We start from the raw sequence: 23,208 nt of genomic DNA, 5'->3' as shown, positions 1-23,208 counted from the left end.
GCTCCACTGCCTTTATCGCTCTTGGCACCACCCAAGTCCACCGCCCTCATTATCATATTGACTATTTATATGCACGTCTTATCTCCATAACTATAAGTTATACTCTGTGAAGACAGAATTGGCGTCTTATTCACGTTTAGTTCCTTTACAAGATCTAATTCGGTGGTACGAGAAGTTTACCACTTTCTCACTCAGAAGACAGGAGAAACCAGCAAGTCTTCTAAAATTCGGGAATATCCTACTGCCTGTGATTGTACTCTCTGTTCAGAAGTACAGGTGAAATGACCGATACAGAAAAATATTTGGAATACATGTCAATGAAAATAGAAATATTAGGACCGTTAGAAAGATGTTCCAAACGATGATTATACGAGAACTAATGCAGTGACTCCGTGAGCACGGCAAATCATTCTCCTATAAACTCTTTCGACTTTCTTTGTGAGCCAAAGCTGAGAAAAAGAATTTCCATTCTTAGTATCCTAACCTTTATTGTACTTGGGTCATAATCAAGCCTACAAAATTATCAAGCAATTTTACTGTCTGGGAAACTAAATGAATGCAACTATTACATAGCTGATGTAGAAAAAAAGAAAGAAAAAGAGATAAAAGATGTTTTCATCCCCACTCAAAATTCTCTCCAACTAAATAAAACCACAACTCTCTCAGCTCATCCAGAGCCAGATGCCTACAAATTCTGGATTCCTGGCTGGTCTGTTTCTCCTGGGAAAAGGCAGACTATTGTTCAAAATCCAAAAAGAAAATCTGCAAAATTTTGGAGAGAGAAATTCAAGAAGGAACATTCAAATAAATGTAGCCTCGGTATCCAAAGCACGTGAAACATTTCTACCACTTTATTTATGAAACTCATTCCAACTTTCCAAAACCAGAATAAATTAGTGAAAGACAATCTTTACCAGAATCTCCATGTATTTAAAAGAAATTTTTCTCATATAATAAGAACCATAGTTTCTATCGTTAGTTTTCCAAAAACCTTCAATTTGGTGCTTACCATGTTTTGCCCTATGATTTACACAGATAGTAGTCATTTTACACCACTCTTTGTCACTAAAAATTCACTTCCATAATTTTATTTCTAAATCTTAATTCCTTACCAATAGCTACCTTTTTTCAAGGACCTCTCAAAATGTCTTTACCCATTTGGCCTTGAATAAGTAACTGAACTTCTCTAAATCTGTTTCTTCAGTGGTGAAGAGAGATGATATCCTTTCTAAAAGACCAAATTCTAAAATTATAATTTGTCTTTATATTTAGAGGTTACAAGTGCAAAGTATCAAATGTGATCATCTGTAGTTGGGGCAAAGCAAATCATACATAAGACCCCTCTTCCGTTGCTAATCCAAAACAAAAGGCAGCAAACCTTAGGAAATAAAAGTCTGGGAACAACCATTTAATAGTTATGTAGAGTGAAGATGCTTTACCAGAGATTAGATATACACCAGGAAAGAAAGCATCTCTATTTCTTCCCCAGTCTCACTTGTGAGTGTGTGTGTGTGTGTGTGTGTGTGTGTGTGTGTGTGTGTGTGGTGTGCAGGCACATATAAACAAAATGTATCCTCAGATAAGCTAGAAGTCATGTATAGTTTGATGCCATCAGAAAAAAATCAGGGACTAAATCAATGATTCTCAGCTGGAGGCAGTATTCTCCCCAGCAGACATTTGGCAAATTCTGAAGATACTTTTAGTTGTCATGACTCAGGGGATGCTACTAGTATCCAGCGGGAAGAGTCCAGGGATGCTGCTAAACATCTCACAACGCACAAAAGAATCCACTTCCTCCATCCTAAAAAGAATTATCTGGACCAAAATACCAATAGTGCTGAGGGTGAGAAACCCTGGGCTAACCTTACCTGGACCTTTGACGCTGTTACACAAGTTGACGATGAGGTCATCCACGATCCTGGAGAGGGACTCAAAATCCGCCACATTGTATGCATGGGTATCATCGGGATCTGTCGCAATCATCTTTAACTCAACTTCATCAGCATTCTTAATACCTTGGGGAAAATGGATATACGCAAATTAAAAGCATGTCTCAGAAAAAAAATTAATGGAACAAAGCAAATTATTTCATGGGCTACCCTTATATATTCAATGTTAACTAGAATGTATATATGATTTTCCTGAATAATAAACTGATTACATATATAAAATAGAAACAAAAAATAATATAAACTAAAGGCTGTTTTGTTTAGCTTCTTCTAAATGCTTCTGGCACTGAGTGCCCACCAAAAAGTGTCTCTTCAGTGTTTTTCCTGGAAAGTGAAATAAGGGATATCAAAAATAAACATGGTGCTGTGGAAAACCAAACAAGAATTTTCCTGAATCCTATTAATGGTACATTTGTCCTTTTGATTCATTACTCTCTTCCAAGAAGCCACGTAGTTTCATCCCATTACAAGGAGAAAAGAAAAACATGAATGAACTTCCTGGTACATTATTTTGATAAATGATGTGATAGGGCAAGTGTGTCTGTTTGTTTTTTCATGCTTCAGAAAATATCTTTAACTACAAAAATACCCTGGGCACGTTTGTCACCCCTGGGGGCGTGGCAATTCTCGTCAATGCTCACCAACAGCAAACAGTTCCACGCCCTCATCCTTGAGTTTTTTTGAAGGTGCCTCAACATCATCTTGTGATTTTCCGTCAGTGATGAGAACGCCGATTTTTCGAGCTCGAGGCCTCATGCCAGCTTGGGTCTTGAAGCTCTGTTGGCGAATGAAATTCAAAGCCATGCCTAGTGGGATTGTTAAAAGAGAATCAGTCACATCATTTTTCAGCCACAAGCTTTGACCGAAAGCGAGAGCTGACAGCTCGCTGGAGCACCTGACTCACCTGTGAGGGTATTGCCTCCTTTGTAAGGTAGGTTTGCCACAGCCTGCAACAAGCTCTTCTTGTCTTTGTGAGCATTTAACTGCCACTCTGTTCTGGGGTCCCCGCTATACTGAGCAAGGGCTAAAAGGACACCATTGGCATTAGCATGTATAAAAGAGCATGATGGAGACGTCTAAATGCCTTCAATGTTGTCACACCTACCAATCTGTACTCTTTTGGGGCCAATCTCAAAGACTTCCACGATACGGGAGATGAAGCTCCTCACGGTTCTAAAATTCGCCCGGCCGATGCTCCATGACCCATCCACCAGCAGCACGATGTCTGCTTCAGCCCTGGTGAGACACTCCATCCCTGACACAGCAATCGTGAGACAGCAGAGTAAGGAGCACATTCTTTGTCGGGTTACTTCCTAGCCACGCCTCTGCCACCCCCTGGGGGCTCAGTGTCGCCTAACTGCCTCAGTTCTGTGGCTCAGCGATGTAATTTGGAGTTGAAGGCTTTGAAAACAGGGCCATACGATTTATTAACCTCAAATAAGAGTCTCAGGAACCGTCCATCCCTCCAATAATTATTTCAGTGGAAAATCTTTCATTCATCTTTGGCTATATTTCTAGCCGCGATCATAGAACACGGAGAATTAAACCGTCATCGTGAATTTGAATGAGCTCACAAACCCAAAAGGTAAAATATCTAAGTGGGAATGTAGAGCCACCTAACGATAAGACAATAATAATTTTAATAAAACTTTTAATGTGATCTAGATTGGATGTTGCATTTTTCTAAATATTCAGCGGTCATTAGCAGACAAGTATGAGATGAACTGTTAAAATGTGTAAGCTAGAAAAAGTTTCAGTGAGCCAAAAATATCTTTTAAATTAATTAAAGCCCCCAGTATTACATATATTATGAAGGATTAGGCATATAACTCTTAAAATTAGAACTTTTTGAAGTAAAGATATAGTGTTTAAAAGTCTGATAGCTATTATTTAGTTTTTCATTATTTAACTTAATCATCTACTATGTATAACAATCAGGTAGATACAGCTGGTGAGGTCTGCACATTTAAAAAATCAAGAGAGAAGGAAGACAATCTAGAAAAAAGATACAAACAAGTATACAGATTGAGAGCTACAGAGACCACACGCACAAACACTGATACAAAGCTAGGGTGCTTTGGAAAGAGAGAATTATCCCAATATCCTCAGTGCACAAGCTACAAAATAAAAATATAAGTCAGTTAATTAACATCATCATAAGAGAAGCAATTGAACATTAATGCAAAACAGCAAGAGTTGACCCTTTCACTTCTTTTATCCACATCCATGTTTTCAAACGCTTTCTTTTCTAGGAGCTTATGTTACCAGCTACAAATTTTTCAACTTCTTGCCATGTTAGCATCTGATCTTTATATTACTAAACAACAACAACAACAAAAAAACTCGCTGAGAAAGATTCAGTGATGCCCATCACAATCCAAAGGCGTCACTGCATGTTGGACGCTCCATCAGGAGTTAGGATTCCCAAGTACTATTCCAAGCACCTAAGGCTTTACAAGTCTGCTCCTGATCTGCCAAGACTACTCTTTGTTAGCAAATGATTAAAATATTTAGAAGCAAACTCTACCCACCACCCTCACCTGGAAGAATGTTCAAAACTAGCTTCATGTGTATCCAAGTTGTAGTCGTGGCAGGAGCAGAAAAGTATGAGACTTTGCTTCCCAAGTCTTAGTTGCCCACCTATTTACGGAACAAGGTGCTGCTTGCTCAGCCCAGATAAATCATTTTTACGATGACTTTAACAAAATAAAACTGCATTTTAATTATTAGAAAGAGATTAAAGATAATGTATATTAAAGGTTAAAGATAATGTATATTATCATTGTAAAATCTCAACTTTAAATAATACAGTACTATGTAACTAATGCAACACTGACAAGAAAGCCTTAAAAAATGTCGGCAAAAGTGTGCTTAGCTGTATCTTTGAAGAATTTTTTAAGTATATGTTACGGAAATAAATTTTAGTGTCAAATTTAATAGTTAATTTTCATGGTATGAGTCACCTAACAATTCATATTTGAAAAAAAGTTGCAAAATACTGACTTTTCCTAGGGGAACGTAACTCAATTTCTTACCAGAGGATAAAACTGGCATTACAGTTGTGTCAGAGAGGGTTGTCATTTCTTGTCCAACAAGTGGTGAACTTTCTCCTCCATCAAACATTCCAAAAACATTTACTTTATAGGTGGTACCTGCCCTGAAATGTTAAAATATATAGTCTGTATGCATAATAACCTCAAGTGGTAGCATTTTTTTTTTTGCTTTGTTATAAACATTCAACTTGACTTACAAACTTTCATTCAGAGGAACTTATAATACATAACACTGCAGAAGAAGGAAACTAATTCCCGTCACATTCTAGTTTAAGCCCACACTCTGAGGTATCAAGGGGACCCTGCAGCCCACCCTGGGAGACGATGCACACTCGCATCTCAGGGTCAGTCACCTGGGCCTTTCCGGAAGGCATGGGGACTCCTACCTTCCCATAAGGCTGGCTGGTGATAAACTGCTTTTGGTGAAATCGTGCAATGTGGATGTTAATTTTTAAAAAGCAGGGTGTTACTGAAGAAACACCATCCCTGATCACTTAATAACAAGTCATTAAAAGAGTACAACTGCTCAGGCCTAAACTTGAGTCTCTGAACCCTAACCTCAACTTCAGCAGCACCAAGAGTGAGGAAAGCAACTTTGGCTGATTTTAAATACTCTGCCGGCAAACAGACACATACGTGATCATGTGTGGAAGGCACAATCTGTTAACAAAAACGGAATAGAGTTCATTCCTACCTAAGCTCCTCCAAAACAACTGTGTTGTCATATGGTCCAACCACTAACTCCCCCAGTCTTCTGTCATCTCCCGTGGGGTGAAATGTGACCTTGTAACCCTTGACCTCCCCAGGTGCAGGCTCCCAAGTCACCCGGAAGCTTGACATGGTTGGGTCAGATGTTTTGAGGTTTCTGGGTGATTTAAATCGAGAAGCTGTAAAGATAATAGATGTTAAAATATTATCCATAAGCCTAGGCTTTGGGGGTTTTTTATAGCCCCTACAATAAGAAGTTGAATTCAAAATATCTAAGTGATATACACGGCAATCATCACAAACAAAATACTTCAAAATATACATTTATAAAAAGGATTAAGTCAGAAAGCACAAGCTATAATACCCAATAAAAATCAGAATAATAGAGTGTTACCCTAGTGGAAGTATAAATAGTACTCCCAATTCAGAAGATTAGATTTTAGCATTAGACCATTAATATGTAGAATCATTTTACCAGGAACTAGATTGGTAAAAATCATATGCTAATTAGGCATCCTACCTAACTATTATAGTATAATTTATTACAGACTGCATTTTAGACATTTACAAATGAAGTAGATATATTAAAATCTCCCTTTAAAATATTACACACTTTCCCCCCAAAATTATTATGGTTTTATACCTGTTGTTCCTGAACCTTGCCTGAGCTTTCCTTCTCCTGTCTTGTAAACTGGGAGAACTGTGATGTCATACGTGGTCTGGGGCTGAAGTCGCTTTAACGTTGTTGAGCTGACAGTGGGTGACACCTTGGCAACCATCTGTCTCCCGCCCACACGGGGGCGATACACAACACGGTAGTTGACAACTTTCCCAGGTGCTGGTTTCCAGGTAACTCTCATTGTGTTTTCTGTTTCTTCATCCACTTTCAAGGTTTTCGAATCATCGGACACTGTGAGATGAAAGGAAGATTACAATGTATACTGTGCTGAAAGAAAATGTTTATGTCCACCTCCCCATTTACGTGACAAAACGCTATGTGTGGTTTCTTAAATACGTACACTATTCCTTTACTTAGCATTGTGAGCTCTCCTAAGTTCAGGATGGCTTGTGAGCCTAATCTCAGTGAGGTCACAGTGAGATGTTTTCTCTTCAACTGGCTAATAACTAAAAAATGGGAATTCATATTGCAAGGATTTCATATTTGCATTCCAGAGACTTTAGTAAAGAAAACACCCATTTCTGGAGATGAGCTTTTAGAATTTTTATTATATTTCCATCTGTAAAGAATTCCGGTAGAAATTACATGAACACAGGGTCAGAAATATTCCTTGAATCTTTTCAGAAGAAAGAACAATTCATAAATGACTAGCCATAGCGACCGCAGTTAACACCATCCTTTGTGACTGCCGTGTACATGTAAGACTATCAGCACAAAGGAACAGGAAACTGACACATAAAAATATCTCAGGGGGGGCTTCCCTGGTGCGCAGTGGTTGAGAGTCCGCCTGCCGATGCAGGGGACACGGGTTCGTGCCCCGGTCCGGGAAGATCCCACACGCCGCGGAGCGGCTGGGCCCGTGAGCCATGGCCGCTGAGCCTGCGCGTCCGGAGCCTGTGCTCCGCAACAGGAGAGGCCATAGCAGTGAGAGGCCCGCGTACCGCAAAATTAAAAAAAAAGAAACGGCACTACAAATAATGCATATGACAGAATTATTCAAAAGGGACCTTAAAACAGCTATTATAACTATATTCCATATGCTAATGATGGTAGAAGAAATGTTAAAGCAAGTTAAGTAAACACATAGAATAAATAAGAAAGACTCAAACCAAACTTCTAGAGGTGAAAAATACAATGTCTAAGAGGAAACATGCACAGGGTGGTATTAAGAGCAGATTAGAAATTGCAGGAAAAAAATTAGCAAACTTGATGACATGATAATAGAAACTATCTAAAATGAAACACAAGGGACCTCCCTGGTGGTGCAGTGGATAAGACTCCGCGCTCCCAATGCAGGGGGCCTGGCTTTGATCCCTGGTCAGGAAACTAGATCCCACATGCATGCCGCAACTAAGGGTTCATGTGCCACATCTAAGGAGCCCCCGTGCTGCACCTAAGACCTGGTGCAACCAAATAAATAAATTAAATAATTTTTTAAAAAAATAAATAAATAAAAATAAAATGAAACACAAGAAAAGAGAAAAGATTGACAAACTGAACAGCACAGCAGTGAGCTCTGTGATAACTTCAAGCAGACGAGTACCTGTAGAACCAGAGTATCTGAAGAAAGTGGGGGGCAATAAATAAAATATTTGAAGAAATAATGGTCTGAATATTTTCAAATTTTATAAAACTATAAACCCACAGATCCAACAATCTCAATGAACCTGAAGCACAAGAAACATGAAAAGACTACACCAAGGCACATCATAAGCAAATTACTTAAAATCAGTATAAAAAGAAAATCTTGACAGCAGCCATATGAGCAAAAGATATGCTATGTACAGAGGGCAAAGGTAAGAATGACAAAATAGATAAAGAAATTCAATATATGGTTATAAATTAGTTTTCTGAAAGATGCAAGTATAATTTCAACTAAGAGTATATTGGTTGCAATTTTTTAATTTTAGGGTTTAAAGAAAGTAAGAGAGGGAGGGTGGGAGGGAGGGAGACGCAAGAGGGAAGACATATGGGAACACGCGTATATGTATAACTGATTCACTTTGTTATAAAGCAGAAACTAACACACCATTGTAAAGCAATTAGACCCCAATAAAGATGTTAAAAAAAAAAAAGAAAGAAAGTAAGAGAATTCTCAGCCAATTCCATTACTCTCTGGAAATATTAAAATTTATTTAGTTAATCCTCAATTCTTTATTACTATTCTCCAGGTAAGTGAACTATTAAAAGAAAAAAATATATATTTTCAAACAAAAAATGTAAAGACCTTACATAGGATTTTGGAAAGAGTAGGGGAAAGAATAGTACACAGAACAATCTATTTGTTACAAATGTTGAATAAATCAATGTGTGTCTAACACTTTTATAGAAAGAGTTCTGCTAAAATATGTTTTCTGACCTCTTGTTTCCACCTCTTCAAGTTTTGTTCAGTGGAAAAGGACATCTCTCCCTTACACAAATTTCTCAAACCAATTTCATACAACTCAGAATTGAGAAAAATGGACATTTAAATCTTACGAGTATTGATCTAAAAAGAAACCTATGTCCCCAAAAGAGTGGGATCCCAAACTTTAAAATATTCCCAAATTTAAATATGTTAATAACAGTCAAATATTGTACTTCATACCTTGAAATGCTTCAAGGATCTCAATTGTATTCCTGATTTTTAATTGATTCTTTAAAATAGAGGAATTGAAGCTAAATAAAGTCCAACATACCTCATCTTAGCTTTAATGGGAAACTTTGGATTTTAAGGAGGGAAAAAAAATCCTTGTTGGCTTCCCATAAGGAAAAAGCAAGATTTTTCACTCCATTCATAGGTATGCCACATGCCATAAAAAGCTGTTAATACTCCCACTCTAAGTTCTTTTCATGTTTTAGTAACTCGCACAAGATGCTTTCCAACACCCACTGTACCTCTGCTAAACCAGCTGCCATAATTGGAGGGCCGGTAGAAAGTGTCCCATCTGCTGGCCTTCTAGCCACAATTCATGGTTTTCATTGTATCAACAGTCTGCATACCATGCCTCTGAGTGTCAGGTGAAAACAGAAAATGTTTCCTGAAAATATTTCCAAAATGTCTGCTTGGAAGTTTATAAGAAACTCTAAGAGCATGACCCAGTGACTCGACCCAGTTATCCGCACCATTTAGGACTCATCCACCACCTGAATATGCGACACCTGACTCAGATCTCTCAAAGTACTTTCTAAACTACCTCGCTTTCCACAAAGAGAGCAAAGCAAAACACAACAACAAAATGGTAGTAGAACAAAGAAAGGCTCCTGTCTTCCATCTTACTTGCCTAGCTGTTTGAGCAGCTGGCATACCCTCTAGAAAATGTACTTTCATTGCTGCCTAGTATGCTCATAGTTAGAAAGAGGCTTTTCTGTTCACTCACCTCTAAATCAATCAATTAGCCAAGAAATAGTGAAAATTTCTTAGATGCTCAGCTTCTTAGAGATGAAAATTTATCTAGGATTTCTGCTAACATACTTGCTTTGGACGAAAACATATCCTTGGGGAGATTTTAAATCCCAAATAAATATCTGAGGATTCAATCTTTTCACAAGAAGAAATGATGGAGGAGAATCTTGGGGGAAAGTTTCCCTCTTAGTATATAAATTTTGATAATTTCTCAGCCACGTGAATTGTATCTTCACTCCTACAAATAAATTTAGCTAGATGTGTCATATGTGGCCTAAGTTTACAACATGGCTTCTCTTTACAACAAGTGAATATTTACCAGAAATAGAGATGAATTTGGGCCAGCTTCTTAAACTATATCAGCCAATATATTCAGACACAAGATTTCAATCACTACCATGGAAACCAATCATGTGACTATCCGAGAAATGTGCCCTTTCTTGTATTTAAATCTCCTATCAGGAGTTTGATTTTTTTAATCCGGTTAATTTTGACACAGATTTAAGCTTAGACATATCCAACTGAGTTTGCCAGTGATTTAAAAAAAAAAAAAAGATGAATTCCTCAGAGAACTCAGACCAAAAGATTTTCGTTTAAGGACAACCTAAAATCCAGATACAGGACTTCATTGAAATTGCTCATGGTGTTTCCCTCTCTCCTCCTTTGGCAGAAAAACCACCCCTTTCCTCCAATTCTTTCTAATAAAAGGAAATGCAAGAGTGCCCCAATCTTTCCCCTTTTCCTAAAATCCTCCCAAGCAATAGGAATAAACTTTTCTCCTATAAATACTTAGAAATGCCCATCCTTAACAAATTACTTTTTAGGAAGGACAATTGAGAAATACCGACATGCCTCTCACTAGCCACCTGATAATAAGTGATGAGAGGGTGATTCAAAATTTTTCACAAGAAAGAATATTAATGAGATTAAGGTAAATTTTAGCCTCCAGAAACCTGAGTAGACTTGACTTAGCCTCCGCAAACATAGTAAAAATAACCTAGGATTAGTCTTGGATGTATCATATTGTATCATATTGTATCATATTGAGACAATCATAGTCTCAATAGCCACGTCATTCATCAACCTTCTCAAGGTAGCTGGGCACTATGCTTGGTGCTTTGCCCACTGTTATTTCATTTAATCCTCAAGACAATCTGAGGCTGCATTCTACACATTAGGAAACTGAGGCTCAAAGAAGGTTCCAGAACTTGGCCAAGGTAATATAGTTATAAATATGCCTGAATTTTCTTTGTCTCCATAGCTTCTGATCTTTATACTAGCCGAGCTTCTAATCTAGTTGATCTTTCCACCAGAAAAAAAAAAAGAGAGAGAGAGAGAGAGAGACTGAGAGAGAGACAAACACAGTTCACCTTTGAACAATGAAGGTTTGAACTTCGAGGGTCCACTTATACACAGATTTTTTTCACTAGCAAATGCTACAGGACTACATGATCTGAGGTTGGCTTTTTCCTGAGATGCAGAGGAAGCTGAGATAAGCAGAGCTGACTATAAACTGTACTCAGATTAACCCTCACATTGTTCAAGGGTCAACTGTGTAGGTAGTTGGAAGGGATTCAATATTTCAGACTTTGATATAATTTTAGATACAAAAGAAACCTGAATTTAAACCACATTCATTAAAGGTCCTAATTTTTGAGTCCCCATTTGTCATATAAGGAAAAAATGCAAGTGGTTATGATGAGCTGATAGCTATTAGGTAGCACCAACACACTCAAACCCCCTCGGACTGTTACCTACATTCAGTTGTGGCTTCTCCTCTCAAAGGTTCTCCTTCTCCGCTACTGTAAGTTGCAAATACTGAAACTCTGTATTTGGTCTCTGGCTGCAGATTTTCTATGATAGTATGAATTGCATCTCCAGGAAGACTCTTCTCTCCAGCCTCAATATCATCATACATCGATTTCCAAGAGACCCTGTAACCGCGAACCATTCCTGGAGCAGACGTCCAGTAAGCGCCAATCGATGTGTCGGTGATATCTTTAGTAATCAAATTCTGAGGTGAACCACGCTCTAGAATAGAAGTGAAAGGGGGATCATTTTTTAATGCCTACTATACATGTAAATACTCCTTCATCCTAGTAGACATCCTGATTTGCTGGAGTCAATTTGTCTAAAGTTGCCCATTTCTTCCTTCTAAGCTGTCTGTCCTATTCTGTCAGTGGAACAGAAGATGGGATTAAACTTTGGAATTATACCTGATTCCTGCCTATCACCCTGGCCCCCATATGTCCAATCAGATTGGAATGTCCTTCAGGACAAGAATGGCATCGAAATATGAAGAAGTACGTGCCTAAAAAAAATTCCAAAGGAAAAAAAAAGCATCTAAATCCCCAAATTTTACAGTTCAGTTCTTATTGTGCACAAAGATCTTTATTTCTTCACCATCATTTTTTCCTCTTATCTTATTTAAATAAGCTCAGTTTCAACATACCACTTCCAGTAACTCCAACAATCTCATATCACTTGCAAATCTTAATTCCAACAATTTTTTTTGGGGGGGGGGAAACTCTATTCACAAAGCTAAAAGGGCAGAAATGCAAAATTTCAATTACAGCTTAACCCTAAGGAAACTAAAAACCACCAATTCTTCTGGAAAATCTAAAAGCAATTAGTCATCAAAATAAAACACACCACTTGTTCTAGCCGATCGAAAATGCTTGCTGCTAAATTTTGGCTCTCTCATTTAAAAAAAGAAGTACAACCCAAACGGAAAAATACAGCAACCTTGACTTAATAGGAGACACAGATGTCTACCAATAAAACCCTAACTTTCCATAATTTAAATGTACGATAAATATACAGGTCACTTTATATTGGCTACCTTTACTAGGGTTTATGCCACAGTATGACATAAATATAAAACTATCTGCTTCTACAGCATACATTTTACCAGTAATTGTTGTGTATTCAAGAAAATGATATATAATGCTGCTACAAGAATGTTGAAGACTGTTATTTCACTTGAATCAGAGTAAAAATGAATATCTTTAAAATACTCATAATTATCTAAATTTCAGTACATAAAGATAACAGTAAATGAAAAAGAAATCTTAGTGGACAATAAACCTATCATATATGGTAGATTACAGAGGGAAAAATAAATAAAATGGGAGCTGGGCATCCTACCAGACCCCAAGATGAAATGGAAAATTCTAACTCCATTATAAATAACTTCAACTGCTGACAGGACATCTCATCTCTGGAGGGAAATTAGTTACATATTTCACTGCAACCTGGAGTATTTATTTTCAAGAACATACTGACTTATTTCCCCCAGTACTTGAGGTTAATCTTCATTTGAAGGTCTTCTTTAATTGTATTTGCTACTTAAATGGTCACACATCTTTACATCTTCTCTATCTACAGGAACATAAACAAAGTGTTTCTTTGGTTGGGTTGGGTTGGGTTGGGTTTGACGTGGTTGCTGGGTTTGTTTTTTTGCTTTTTACTTTGTTTTGATCATCGATAGCCCAACTACTGGTCTCTAAGTTTTAAATCTGCAGCATGTTTCCTCTGCTTGATATACACTACATCCTTTTTTCATACGTGCCTCTTCACTTAAATTTCCTAAGTTGCAGTTAGCAACAACTGTGGTGAAATAATACTTGAAAGTACTTGAAAGTGATTCTGAGATTAAGTGAGCTAACGAGCTGCATTAATAACATTCCCGAAAAGTATAAGACAAAGTTAGCTTAGAACGTGGGAATTATCTTCCAAATTGACACTGCAGTAATTTACAAACAACAATTTTAGTTTCTAGTTTTCCCAAAGGTTATGCTTCTCAGCCTGTTTTTCTCCCTACTTTCTATAGCACCGAATTTGTGACATTGTTTATTTCCATGGCAACACGACATCAATCTCACAAACACAGGCTAGTGATTTCACTGTGAGAAAAATAATAGGAAGGGAACTGTGGTTGAAGCAAAAATACATTCACAAAGATACTTCTGGGCTACAAACAAAAGAAGCCTAGCTCACGAGACATGTATTCCCATGGATTTTAATCAACTATGTTAACACTCTCAAGACCTGGAAAGCTAGAACAAAATATTAGTAAAACTGCAGTAAAGGCCTTTGCAAGGTTTGTCAACATCCTGGAAAGAATCTGTAAAACCACTTTTTAAGATTCAAATAAAATATTAGCTGAAAAATGTTCCTGAGTTCCAGTTAATGGCATGACAACACTAATTCAAGTGAACACTAAGTAAATTCTCAATCACAGAAAAAAATCCTCAGAAAATTATAGTTTCTGCCTCGCGCATAAAGGCATTACTGGCAGGCACTGGTACTGCAACACTGCATGTTCATGACAAAGAAATATGGAACCCAAAGAAAGAAAAAAGACACCTCAAATCAGAAGCCAAGATTGAACAGATAAACTGCTTCAATGGGTTTCTTGTTATGTCAGTCAGTCAATTTGATAGAAATAATCCTAAATATTAAGTTTATACTGTTGTCAAATGCACTGAAAAACAGTTTTGCTCCAAAAAGCAGGGGAGTTGGGTTTTCCAGCTGTTGCACTACACCCAAGAATCTTGAGAATATGATGTACTCGAGACAAGTCTATTTTATCAGACCTATAACCCTTGAAGTTTTAAAAAATGGAAACTTGGCTTGGCCAAATATTAACTTACAAGAAAAGCAGCAGTTGAATTCACCCTGTGATATGACTGGCAGGCTGCCAAATGGCCAAGCTAGTCTGGGGACCTGGTGAGCAGGCCATCACCTCCTGGGGCCCTGGGACCCTCAGCAACGCAATAATTGGACTGGACCTGATCAGATACACAGAATCACCCAGAGAGCTAAAGGCTCGGCCATGCCCAGGTCAATTAAATTGGAGTATCTGGAGATGTGCCTGAGCCCTGATGCTTTCTAAAAATCTTTTCAATCTCCTCTGTGATCCTAATTCCTCCACGATCCTCTACTCCTTTCTCATTTGGGGGCTTTTATTTGGAAGTTGTTTGGTCAGTGTGGGAAGGAACCCTCACACTCGCTTTCACTCTGAAATGAGAGACAGGTGTGATTAAAGCAAAGCTGGTCAAAATCGGCGGACACAGGGACGCTGTGTGGGACGGCGGGATGGTGTCTATATCGCATGGGTCTATGGCCACACACAACAAGTCACTCTTTAGGTAGTGGCACGTGCCCAAGGCTGACCCTCGGAGACCAGAGAAGTCGACTGACGCCTCTCGTCACACCCTTTCCGTCCCATAACATGAGTGGGATGTTCACCGCTGTCTCCTCCCCTCTATCCTGCGTCAAAAGGCTCTCAACGCATGCTTCTTCTTCAAGCGTTGATCACATTTCCCTGTGAATTAGGTTTGACCCAAGGGTTACCTAGCCAGACATTTGCTTTGGTTTAATATATTGAATTGGAGGTTTTGTCCTCAAACTATGGAACTTCGGACATCAGTAGCTACAGAAAGAGATTATTTGGCTTGGATTGGGTTTGCGAGAGTCTCTTTTTAGCGTACCTGGGAAGGAAGAGGAAAGAGAGAGGAATAAGAAAGATGTAAGAAGACCAGTATATAGCCTCTGTCCAGCAAAGGTTACCACTCTTCAAAAGGGGAAGACATAGAAACAGTGGCAGTGAGCAGAAACCAACTCCAGGAGACTTTTTGCCACTTTGTCTCAACGTTTCCCCAAACGTGGACCCACTTCTGCACCACCAAAGGCTCCCCTGTTTTGAGTTCCTCTTCTCCCTTTGCCCCAAGACTTACAAATCTATGTTTTATGATGTTTGGGTTTGTTCATGTTTTTTACCTAAGTGACATTGTTTTCAATAATTTAATCTCATGGTACTTGTTTTCTGCTGTTCTGAACCATATGCCTGCACTTTGCATATTACTTTTACCTCTGGGAATAGAATTTCCGGCAATCGTTTCAAACAAGTCATCTTCTGCAATGACGGCATTCCTTCATCTCTATTCCTTTGATTCCTTCTCAATAGTTCTCCTTTCTACTCTGTTCTGCCCAGTATAGTACCAGGATAGATGCAAGGAATAACAATGCTTTTCTGTCATAAATTTAAACAAACAAAATTCATCAGTTTTTGAAATTTTGATACTCAGTATTTCTGATCTGATTACAGAACATACTCACATATATTCAAAAGGCATCACTTCTGGTGCCTGCGTGCACGCATCTCTGTGCTGCTGAGGCAAGTAATTAGACAGGTGCATTTCTCATGACCTGAACATCCACAAGGGGTTGATTCTACTTTTTCCACAGATGAGGCCAAAGAACTAAGGCCTCATTTAAGTAACTTTCCTACATTTCCTTAGCTCTTTTCCATTTGCTTTCTAAAAAGCAAATCGTCATCCAATTCAAATATAATTATACACAAATTAGCCAATGATGATAACTGAAATATTAATCATTATGAAATGAAACTCTGTTTTCACCTTACAGATTGTTCCAGCCGGCTTTCATTGAGTTTCACATACCACTTTCAAAAATAGAAGTTAAATTGAAAATGTAATGTAAACCCTCTTCTGAATCAATTTGTCTTTTCCGTTAGAGCTCAGCTCAGAGTCATCCAACTTTCCACAGCAGAATACAGAAGACCTGCTCTGGATAACGTTCATGTGGAAACACACTTGATTTACAACCAACGACTTGGAGTCACCATTCCAAAGGACAAAGTTCACTATTGATCAGTTAACTTAATTACTTAAAGCAGCACATAGTTTTATAAAACCCCTAAACAAGTAAATGGACCTTCAACCTCAAAGCCCGGGTGAGATTTCTTCCGTTAAGTGTCACCTCTCTGATGTAACATAGATTTTTCTCTGATAAGCCATTGATTTGCAGAAAAGAAAATATGAATGACTGTTTGGTGATGGTGCTAAAGTTCCCTGGAAACATCAGAGTTGTTATACCCAGAATGTATGATTTTTCAAATTATGAGACAGCAGTAAATCTAGGATAACATAGAGGCCTTATTTAGTCCATCTTGGAGGGGCCCCATGTCACTCAACATCTTGCAGAAGAATTCCTGTGATGTGCTAAAAACCTCATTGTAACAGAATGTCAGCTGAGTTAGCTTGATTTGATGTATAGGAAGCCATTCATGTGTAGGACACTGGAGAGTTGCTATGGCAACTGAAACAAAGGAAATTCTGAAAAAATCATCTTTTCCATAGGCAAAAAACACACTCAAAAATAAAAGAACTGTATTATTCCAAAACTGAAATTTTCATTCACTTGTGGTAAATCTCTGAATTAAAATGGGCATTATTCATTTCGAGGTTTATAAGGGCAGGTTTGCCTCTCTGTAAACACTAACAGTGACAACCAAAAGTTCTTTCAAGACTTAAAGTTCGTTTACATGTACAGCATTGTTTTAGTAATTACATTAAACCCACTTGAACAACAACAGGAGAAAGAAACAATGTTAATCAAACCTAACAGTTTGGGCTCAGATCCCTCCGAAGTTTGGATCTGAAATGGTAATAAATTCTGCCTTTGTGATTCTGTTTCATACAGTACTGGGGCCAACCATGAACTTCCCCAACGCCAGTGCTGATAAATCTCTCTTCCAGGGACAGGGGAATTTTCTGATCATTGGCGACATTTCAAGAAAGCACTAGGAAACAGATTCAAGTTAGGGATGGTTGTAGACCACACTGATTATTTTTTTTAATTCTTTTTTAATTGAATAGAATGCACTTCAGTCAATCTATACAGTTTTCAACCCACAGAATGCCCTTGCTGGCTGAGCCATGCCACTGGACGGAAGAAACATTCCTTCAAGGTCTGCTCTAACCACCTCCTCTCCCCAGAGAAAAACAGATTAGAAAAACAGCAACCCTCAAAAGCAGTGGCCTGGCTCTGTTTCTGGGCTTTCCATTCCCTGCATTTACCATCATATCCTATTCCTGTATATGGTATGTGGATTTGGCTAGGTTAATATAATAACATGAAATAGAATAACCAGGGGCAAAAGCCTTCTATTATTTTCACTTAGTCACAACTATGCTTTCCCATATTCCTCAGGTTTACCACACATCGTGCAATGAGATAAATATGTTAATAAAATCAGGCTGGCGGTAATTTCTCTAATCCTTCACTACAGTAAAGAGCTTTGGTGTCAATGGAAAAAAATCTACTCTTACAATTTAGCTATGAATTAACTATATTTTTAAAGGGAACTTGCAAATCATCTAGCTTTCTTCCTTCTCAGGGAATGGGAAACAGTAATTTTTTAATTTATTTTACTACCTGTGCATCTCCCGTCGAGATTATTTCTGATCAGATACGTGTGTCTGCACACTCACACGTGCATACAAGTTGTTAGATTTTCTATACCCCATGCTCGAAGGCATAAAATTATAAACAGTTTAGCTATACACCTGGCCTAGAAAAATCATCATCCAGTAGTATATGTTTGCTGTTAAGTTAAAATGTACATTTTATTTTCTAAAAATTGGTAATACATTATTCTTAGTAAAGATGCCTTAATCTTTAGAATCAAGACTTTTGACTGAATATAAATATATTTTTAAAGTAAGAAATGCAGAAGAACTGCAGCAGGTTAAAAGGTACAAGCAGAAGTAAAACTATTACATTATTTCTAAGATACCCTTTATAAGAGAGAAATGTTCGCAAATATAAATAATCTCCAACTATTCTATAAAAATAAAAGCTCAAAAGTTGATCCTTAAAAAATCCTATGAATAACCTACGTTGAAATCCTGTAGAAAGCACATGAGAAAAAGAACTTCAAAGGTCAAAAGAAAAGGACAATCTTCTCAGAAATTCTGAACGTTGCTCCAGATACGGAGATCACATGCTTTTGTTGTTTGGATTATGTCTCCGTAATTAAGGCAATTTCCATTCCTCTCACTATTTTCAAAACTTTAGAGTAACCAATCAATATCTTTGAAATACTTACAAAAGCTGTATTTTTAGATATCAGTTCTAAAGTGAATGTTGTTTCCCCTTGATGAATTTCATATACGTGGGGTATTTTATTTAGAGTTGCCAAAGCGTTTCACTTACATTCTCCCATTTGATCTCCACAGTAAGTCTGGGAGGAAGGGGGAACAGTGGTCATCCCCTCTTTATAGATGGGTAGACTGAGGCTCAGCAGGGTTAAGGGATTATTTCAAAGTCACATGGCAAGGTAGCCAAACCAGGACTCTTCTGATAATCAGTACTTCACACGCTGCTATTTAATCTTTCGTTTAAATCCTCTTCTAATAATAAATCTCACAGAGTATTGGACTTAAACTCTTGATGACTCTTAGAGATAGAATTTTGATTAGAATGTTTTTGTCTACCTGTTCTTATTTCTTGACTAAGTCTTGACGTTTCAATCAAAACTGCCTCTTGTAGGCCTCGTCCCTGTCAATCATAACATATACAGTCCTCCAAGCTCTTGGATTCACTAAATTTGATGGAGATTTTGCCTAATATCACTGTGATCTCACATTACAAAAGATACTTCGGATTTATTTTCTTCCTACAATTATTTTAAATAAGTCATAGAAAAGATGGTGATAACAAAAGGAAAGCTATACCTGATCTCCCATTTAGGCCCCCAGCTATGGAACTGAGTCATCATTGTAACCATCCACGGATAATTCTTTTTAACACTACAATCCATTCTCATTGCGGTTAAGCTACATTTGTATTTTCTCTCACACAGGACTTACTTTGTGGTTGTGGTGAGTCAAATCTAAGCTGCCATTGTAGTTCAAAAGAGCCTAAGAGATATGAAGGCCTCTGACAATGAACTCCAGAGAACCAAGGAAACAGCTCCGGTCTCCATGGTTCTTACTAAGCACTGCACTAACTTTGAACTTCTAACTCTGAACTGAATTTTAGAGATCATTTAGAAAACAAATAAACAGTAACTTGGATTCTCACATTTTTCAAGCTATTGTGAATGCTTATATGCATGGTGTATGAAAAGAGGCCGAGAGTCCAAAAAAGGTTGCTGCCTGCTCCTGGGTGATGACAGCAGCTGCGTTACCTTGGGCAATCCAAACCCTCTTTCTCCGCAAATGCTTCCCAAGGCCCCTTCCCACCCAAGTGTCACACACCTATTCTCCATTTAACCAGTCCATGGCACTGCAGACACATTTCTACGGCCTTACCATGCGCTCAGCTCCCCAATACACTTCTCCCCAACCAAATTTAATTGTTTCAGTAGCTTACATTCTACGTCTCTGAATAAGAGGCAGTTTTATGACTACTTATTTTTCAATACAAATTCCTTTTAAGAAAAAGGATCGCACACTCCCAGATTTCATTCTCTGAAAACATTTTAAGCTCCCTAAATGCGATCGCAAGCAAGCTCAGGGATTTCTATACAATATGACAGTAATTACCTTCAAGCGTTGCCCCTTCTCCAAAAAGGGCATCTCCAGCCCCGGACGCATACAAGGCTGTCACAGATAAGGCATACTGTGTCCCTTCGTTTAATCCTCTCAGGACAGTATTGGCTGTGTCTCCCTTCACAGTGACCTCTTGAGTCTCGCCTCCTGCCACGGGGGTGTATGTGACGAGATACTGTTTCACTTTTCCTGGTGCCCCAGTCCAAGATAATTTCATAGTTGATGTCGTAGGGTCAGAAACTCTTAAATCTCTTGGGTTCCCTCTAACTTCATTAAAAAATAACAACAACATCAAAACTCATTATTTAATAAAATGACTTAAAATACACTTTGTTGCTTTATATATATATATATATGAAATCAAATTTATATCCTAGGTGAGATTATGGCTATCGTAACTATTGACTGGCCAGAAGAGTTTAAGCATCTCTAAATTGGTCCCTATGTGTCAGTAGAAACAAAGCAAAAGCCATCTAACTCCTCTTCTGTATTTACACATGCTAAGATCTTTCATGTTAGAATCTTTCATGTAAAAGACTTCAATGTTTTCTCTAAAAGTGGAACAAAGCACTATAAAATGTATACGTGCTGATTAGTATCACAATGGAGAGTTTAACTCTGCTACGAAATTATCAGTAAAAAGGTTTGTTAGCATAATGCTATGAACGTCTAAATGTGATGGCCATGAAATGCACCAATGTGATAAAAATGATAAATGATAAAAATAATGCCGTCCCTAGAAAAAATATATGAGAGGAAACAGCCCAAACGAGGTCAAGTCTTGGGTAAAACTCAAAGGCTGCCCATCTCTTTGCAACTATGTTTGGCTTTTCATGCCTTTCCTGGTAGAGTGGCCATGTGGTCTCTGAAGGGTCTCAAGGCACCCAAGTCTATGACTCTCCCCACCAGGCACACATCTCCAGCCACTTTAACTCCAGAAAATAGAAAGGTCAAGCATCATTGGGTCTTTTTCTGGTGCCTGGCACAAAGAGCCCTAGGTCCCCAACTGGAAAGAGTGAAACAGAAGTGACTTCCCAGAGGGAAGAGAGGAGGAAGAGAGCAGGTGGAAAGAGAAAGTGTCTCTGCAGGAGAGGCTAATTAGCTAGGCTGTACCAGGAGGGAAGTAGTGACGCAGGCCCAGCTAGAACGTGTCTGCACAAGGGCAATAAAGTCCACAAACTCAGATTCACCACGTATGAGCAACATGACTCTGAGCTATTATTTAGTTCCCTTGGCCTCCATTTTTTTTGTAGAACTAGGATAAAAAAGTAACAACTTCATAGATTCTATGCAGGGATTAAATGAGATAATATACGAAAAGCTCTTTGCACAGAACCTGATACAAATAGTTGCTTAATAACTTCATTATTGCTCATATGTAGTTATTATTATTTTTAAAAAACTTTAAAGATAAGGAATAAAATGAAAATTAAGTGTCTTAATTTTCCTCAATGAAACCACACATTAAATATTAATAATTTGCAACTAATATCAGAATCTATCCTAGGAGCCTAACCATTCCATTTAAATAAAAACATGTTAATATTCTTAAATATTCCTGAAGAAACGATATGTAATCCCTCTCAATGGTACATAACGGTTTGATTTTTAATCCCTAGTCATCCTTCAGTTTATATTCGAATATTTAATAATATTATTTTAAAAGAATATTTAGACCATCTCATAGCATTCAGGTTCTTTTGACACCAATAAACGTTGTCATGAGTAAGTCAAACATTTGAGTAAGACAAGTCTAATAGGACTACCGTCGAAGATACTCAGATAATTGAGACAAAGTGTCTCATGGCTCATAGCATCTGCATAGTTGTCCAAAGCTGCTCCTACAGTCTAAGATTTCAGTTGTTACCAAATGATGAGCATATTTTCTCTACCTTCTTCAGTGGCTGCATTTCCAGTCAACGGAGAGCCAGATCCTGAGAAATATTCAGGAATTACAGATACTTCATATTTTGTGTCTGGAGTCAGGTTCTCCAGCGTTCTCCTCCTCTGATTGGCTGGGCTGGTAACCTCTTTGCTTTCTCCACCAGCAACTGGTCTATAGATAATTCGATACCTTAAGACTCTCCCCGGAGCCTGAGTCCAGGTAATTTTAAAGCTATCTGTAGTCTCATCCGTCACCTTTAGGTTTCGAGGTGCTCCTTTTACTGAAATTTAAAAAATAATAAGTTGGCTGATTTTATGTGAAAAATAAAACAGTAGTTTTTGATCACTAAATTATAGCATTTCTCTCAGCAAATCCATGAGCAGCTTTTTGACAAACCTCCTGGTTCCTGCATGCATTTAGCCAGCTATTAACTAGATTCTGAAAGAGCAAACACTCTACAATACCCAGAAAGAAAAGAAGTACTGTCAACTTTTTAATCAAATAAAGAGGTATATAACAGTAAACTTTTAATATCATAAATACTCTATTAAATTGTAAATTAATGTTGACATAAAATTCAAAAATAAAAACAATCTGTTTCCTCAAACATAAGTAACAAGGCTTTCACTCTTACTAGATTTTCTCAGAAAAGTAGGAAGATAATACCTAACACCCAGGTCTACCACATTTACCCACTTGAACAAACTCTCTTATCCAATCAGTACCACAATTCATTTTTTTATCTGCACAGTCATTTGCCTTGAGAATAATTAAATCATACATGTGTTACACCAGATACATTGTAGGCACCTAATGAATGCTAGTTGAATCTAAATCCCGAGGTTAAACTACAATGTAAGTAACATCCACGCACTCAGTCTTAAATGAAATTTTCGCTAAGCCCATGTAAGAACATCATTTGATTTTGTGGTTTAATGGCCTTTTTGTTTAAGAAGCAAATTGTTCATATGGACAACACAGTCAAGAGAGATGAACTAAATCTACTGGGGTAAAACCACAGTGCAATATATCTGCATGCACCTCACATACAATTAGAAGTTTATCTAAATGTCCAACACATCCATAGACCACTCCAGGGAAAAAGGAGTTGTATATCTCCAGAAAAGAAAGAAATGGCAGGTGGCAGACTTACATCAATGATTCATTTAATATGGCAAGGAAAAA

At 37.8% G+C, this 23,208-nt stretch overlaps 1 protein-coding gene across 1 annotated transcript in view; it reads right to left on the bottom strand.

Moving 5' to 3' along the window:
* COL12A1 (collagen type XII alpha 1 chain) overlaps positions 1 to 23,208 on the bottom strand; it is a 110,149-nt gene that overhangs the window by 67,223 nt on the left and 19,718 nt on the right. The window contains exons 11-20 of the mRNA XM_065889016.1: positions 22,031 to 22,303; positions 20,133 to 20,405; positions 11,533 to 11,805; positions 6,354 to 6,620; positions 5,697 to 5,889; positions 4,985 to 5,106; positions 3,055 to 3,204; positions 2,854 to 2,973; positions 2,591 to 2,755; positions 1,869 to 2,015 (exon numbers count right to left, since the gene is read on the bottom strand). Of these exons, the coding sequence (XP_065745088.1) occupies positions 1,869 to 2,015; positions 2,591 to 2,755; positions 2,854 to 2,973; positions 3,055 to 3,204; positions 4,985 to 5,106; positions 5,697 to 5,889; positions 6,354 to 6,620; positions 11,533 to 11,805; positions 20,133 to 20,405; positions 22,031 to 22,303 (1,983 nt within the window). The remainder of the gene's footprint in view (positions 1 to 1,868; positions 2,016 to 2,590; positions 2,756 to 2,853; positions 2,974 to 3,054; positions 3,205 to 4,984; positions 5,107 to 5,696; positions 5,890 to 6,353; positions 6,621 to 11,532; positions 11,806 to 20,132; positions 20,406 to 22,030; positions 22,304 to 23,208) is intronic.

The sequence above is a fragment of the Phocoena phocoena genome, chromosome 12 (assembly GCF_963924675.1).
Source record: "Phocoena phocoena chromosome 12, mPhoPho1.1, whole genome shotgun sequence".
Taxonomy (NCBI): domain Eukaryota; kingdom Metazoa; phylum Chordata; class Mammalia; order Artiodactyla; family Phocoenidae; genus Phocoena; species Phocoena phocoena.
Note: the sequence above shows the minus strand (reverse complement) of the source record. Positions and strands in the feature narration are given on the sequence as shown.